This window comes from Lactuca virosa, chromosome 4, assembly GCF_052849685.1.
Source record: "Lactuca virosa cultivar CGN04683 chromosome 4, Lactuca_virosa_CGN04683_v6, whole genome shotgun sequence".
Lineage (NCBI taxonomy): Eukaryota > Viridiplantae > Streptophyta > Magnoliopsida > Asterales > Asteraceae > Lactuca > Lactuca virosa.
Genome location: NC_136429.1, coordinates 521690670 through 521695657, shown reverse-complemented (window position 1 = coordinate 521695657; position 4988 = coordinate 521690670). Strand labels below are relative to the sequence as shown.

Sequence of the window (4988 nt, the reverse complement as noted above, 5' to 3'; positions counted from 1 at the left end):
CATATTTGTCCCTGTTTTAGTTAATTTTTTTATTAAGATGGCAATGTACTTTGAAACTTAGTTGTAACCTGTATTTATGCTAACACAGGGGTATAACAGTCATTTATATATTATATGTTTTATATGTTAATTAAGATTGTTATAGCAAGGGTATATCCGTCCATTAATTGTTATTATGATAAAACAAACAAAATTATATAATTTCCTGCTAACTGTGTTTGTATTAGATCAGTTTTAGTGGATTCCTTTCTCTTTTGGTTAATGTTTTTGTTTTTTTCGTAAATCAATTATTTGCAAACAACCAGATACCCCACTTGGTAAGTGTCAATGTAGTTATTGGTATATTTTGGAATGTCATGGGTTCGAACCGAATTACCAACACTTTTTTTTTCTTTTTTTTTAATGTCTCAATATGTCCCTGATCATCCACTTTTTTATCACTTCTCCACATGCCCCTGATCATCCAGACTCATTGCGTAAATATCCCAAATTAGACAATATGAATTCCTATTGATTCAATCTCTGATAACTACAAAGTCACTACAACTACGTTTATTCTTCAACCAGAAATTGATGCGTCAACATCAAATTCATACAGGTACAAATACTACATTTAATTAATACAGGAAATTACAAAACAATTACCCTCATAATATGAATATTTGTTATCTCGTTGGGTCATGATGTGTGTAATTATATTTTATTTTGAGTTAACAAGTTTTTTTTTCAAGATATTGGATTTATTAGTAATGTGATCTATTTTGTTTATGCACACCAACTGTTTGTTAAAATGGGTCAATAAACAGGAAACGTATATTGCTTGTTGACGCTGTTGTAAGCTGAATATGGATAAGTCTTGGATGGGAGCATACAGAACATCAGAAACCTATGTAAAAGGTGTTGCAAAATTTATCAAATATGCAGTGCACAATTACAAGATTTCTAAACATATGGATCCTGCAGATACCAAAAAAAAAAGATAAGAATTCACTGTCCATGTGTTAAGTGTGTAAACCACATATCTCATTCGGTGGATGTGGTAGATGATCATCTATTTAGGAATGGAATTGATCAAACATACACAAATTGGAATAAGCATGGAGAAACAGAAGAACCACCAAGAAGTTATGTATATGAACATAATTTTGACATGGATACGTCAAACGATGTAGATTCCACAAACATGAACACAGAAATGCCAACAGATGCTGCAGAAACAGTAGAGATGGTTGAAGCTGTAGAAGAAAATTTTATTGGGAACTCTGATAAGTTTAGAGAACTGATAGAAGATGCCGAGAAGCCCCTCTACACAGGGTGTCATAATTTCGCAAAGTTATCTGCAATCATTCAACTACTCAACTTGAAGAGTAAGTATGGAGTATCAGATAAGTGCTTTACAAAATTATTAGTTTTGATAAAAAACATGTTACCAGAAGGAAACGAAATGTACAGTAGTACATATGAGGCGAAAAAAGCATTTAAGGCAATGGGTTCAGGGTATACTAAGATACATGCATGTGTCAACAATTGTATACTTTACATAAACGAATACACAGACTTGGCAGCATGTCCTACTTGTGGTAAATCAAGATGGAAGGTTGATGAACAAAAAAATAAAATTTACAACAATATTCCTACAAAATGTTTGTGGTACTTTCCAATTATTCCGCGCTTCAAGCGTCTTTTTCAGTCTAAGACAACTGCAAAAGATTTAACATGGCACACAACAGAAAGAAAGGTGGATGTTGGCGTTTTAAGTCACCCAACTGATTCACCAGCATGGGCTGCCATTGATGACAAATATCCTGATTTTGCTAGCGAACCAAGAAATTTGCGACTAGGCATTTCGGCGGACGGGGTTGATGTGAACAGAGGAAATAGGAGTCATAGTGTTTGGCTTGTTTTAACTGTCATTTACAACCTTCCACCATGGTTGTGTATGAAGAGAAAGTTCATCATGCTTTCGTTATTGATTTCGGGAACACCAGGAAACGATATTGATGTGTTCCTAGCACCTTTTATTGATGATCTGCAATTATTATTTGATTTTGGAGTTGAAACATACGATGCATATGCACAAGAGCATTTTAAACTACGTGCAGTTGTGTTGTGGACTATTAATGCTTATCCTGCTTTAGGTACATTAAGTGGTTGCCTATACAGCGGTTTTCAAGGTTGTGTTGTGTGTGGTGAAGAGACACACTGCATTAGACTCCCTGAATCGAATAAGCAGAGTTATGCTGGTCATAGAAGATTTCTACCGTATGATCACCCGTTCAGAAGACAAAAGAAGGCATTCAATGGACAACAAGAGTTCTCACCCTCTCCAGAACCTATGAATGGGGAGGAGATATATAACAGGGTAAAATTTTGTAATTAATAAATGGGGAAAGGTTAATAAGGGCAAGGAGGCAGAAATCCAACAATCAACAAGTGGAAGAGGTGGGAAGATGAATAAAAAAAAGAGAAAATCACACCAAGTGGGTACTTCAGATGTGGGCCAGCAAAATAATACATACTGGAAGAAATTCAATATATGGTATAGACAACTAAGGTATTGGCCCGACAATTTGGTTCCACATTGTATAGATTTTATGCATGTGGAAAAGAACGTGGGTGAGAGTTTAACAGGAACTGTTTTGAACGTTCCCGGGAAGACGAAAGATGGTTATAAAGCTCGATTGGATTTGGTTCATTATGGTTTAAAACCAGAGCTGCATCCTCAGATAGAAGGGAACAACACAACACTTCCCGCAGCAGGTTGTACATTGACAAAAGAGGAAAAAGACAAATTCTGTGAGACTTTATACAACTTAAGGGTTCCTCAAGGGTATTGTTCTAATTTTTCTAGTTTGGTGAGTCTAAAGGATAGGAAGTTGATCGGACTAAAATCACATGACTATCACATGCTCATGCAACAATTTTTGCCCATAGCAATTCAATCTATTATGCATCCACCCACCAGAGTTGCTATTACAAGGTTTTGTTTATTTTTCAAATCAATATGTAGCAAAGAAATCATAGTGGATGAGCTCGATAAGTTGCAAGAGGAGTTATGTGTAACCTTATGTCTTCTTGAGAAACACTTTCCACCATCATTTTTTGATGTGATGATTCATTTAACCGTTCATCTCACTAGGGAAGTTAAATTATGCGGTCCAATATTCTTTAGATGGATGTACCCATTCGAAAGGTTTATGAAGGTTATTAAGGGGCACGTGCGAAACAAAAATAGACCAGAAGGATGCAATCCAGAAGAGAATGTTGCAGAAGAGACAATTGAGTTTTTTAGTCAATTCCTTAAAAGGATGGATACTGTTGGTATTCCACCTGACAATCATAACAATTGTGGAATTCATAAAGGTGTAGATAGTAGCTCTATTACGGACGATACTCCTCTATCAGCTGCTAAATCGGTAGAAGTTTCTGCAGAACTATTCAGCAAAGCACATTTCTTTGTATTGCAAAATACATCTGAAGTACTCCCATATATCAAGTAAGGTTTTTTACATGTATGTTTTTTTTATAATAATATTAACATTAACGTATTGACAGACGACACATGGAATTTTTGGAACATCTACACCCTACTAAACGAAAGGCACATATAGAACAAGAGCATAGTAAAACATTTGGTCATTGGTTACAAAAGGAGGTATATTCTTGTCAAATATGTTGTGTTCTTTGTTATTTTTTTCTTGATTTCTTAAATTCATAATCTAACTACAATTCAGGTAGAGAGAGAGTTAGGGGCCTGTAGAGAAAGTATAACAGAGACAATGAGATGGATTTCACATGGACCCAATAAGAACATTATTAAATACGATGTATATGCTATTAATGGATATACTTTTCGTACAAAAGCTCGTGAAGGTAAAGTTTACCAAAACAGTGGGGTTAGTGTTGTTGCAACTGACACACACATCAGTAAAGAAGTTGTAACATATGCCAAAAACACTTATTATGGTGTTTTACAAGAGATATGGGTACTAGATTATCATTTTAAAAGAATTCCAATTTTCATGTGTGACTGGGTTGACAATAGAAATGGGGTAAAAAGGGATAAATTGGGGTACACACTAGTTGAACTAAAAAGATTAGGCCATAAAGGTGATCCCTTCATATTGGCCTCACAAGCACAACAAGTTTTTTACGTGACAGACCCACTCGATCAAAAAATGTCTATTGTGTTCAAGACACCTCCCAAAAATTACAGAGATACATATGAAGATGTAGATGAAGAATTTAGTACTATTGTTCCTCATAATGATAACATATTGCCACGTGTAGACACACTTGACTTGCAGAAGGAAAATGATTATTTTCGTACTGATTGTCATGGTATTCTTATACGTACGGTACGTGTTTGTTAATGTCATTAATTACATTTGTAGCTATAATATTTCTCCTTCTTTTAACACTTAATGATCTTTATTTTTTGTTTGTAGAAGGGAAAGGCCAAACCTTGAGCATAGCGTTATGTGGAGAATAAGAAAATGACAAAAAATGACGATGTACTTTAGTTAATATCTTTTTATCATATTATACCATCAAATTATTTTGGTGTAATATTGTTATAACTCAAACATATTTTTTTTTTCGGTTTTTTACTGTTATATTGTTACACATGCTATAACATAAACTGCATGTAATAGCAATGTACTTTCGTTATGCAATGTTACACAAGTTATGTTATATTCATTTCATTTATTTATCATAATATTCTGGTAAAATAATTTGTAATCTTTTCATTTATTATGGTGTATTATCTGGTGCAATTAAAAGAATAGATGACAAAAAGGGCAATTTGTTTCTTTCTTATAACTCTTATTCAAGACGACATTATTTTTATTTTATGACTATATTTACATATAGACACATATAATAGCTGTAAATGTAACTAAATGCTACCTACACACACAATATTTGTTTATTCTTAAAGCCAATTCATAATATTTTGACACACATAATAAAAGGTACATGACCAT

General features: G+C 33.8%; 1 protein-coding gene across 1 annotated transcript; it reads left to right on the top strand.

The window, feature by feature from the left end:
- The first annotated feature begins 1150 nt into the window (after positions 1-1150).
- On the top strand, positions 1151-4469 carry LOC145107104 (uncharacterized). Its single transcript, XM_079043973.1, has 5 exons — positions 1151-2293; positions 2394-3496; positions 3556-3655; positions 3735-4358; positions 4449-4469. Exons 1-5 carry the CDS (start codon positions 1151-1153, stop codon positions 4467-4469), a joined length of 2991 nt encoding a protein of 996 aa, XP_078900099.1.
- Positions 4470-4988: the final 519 nt, after the last annotated feature.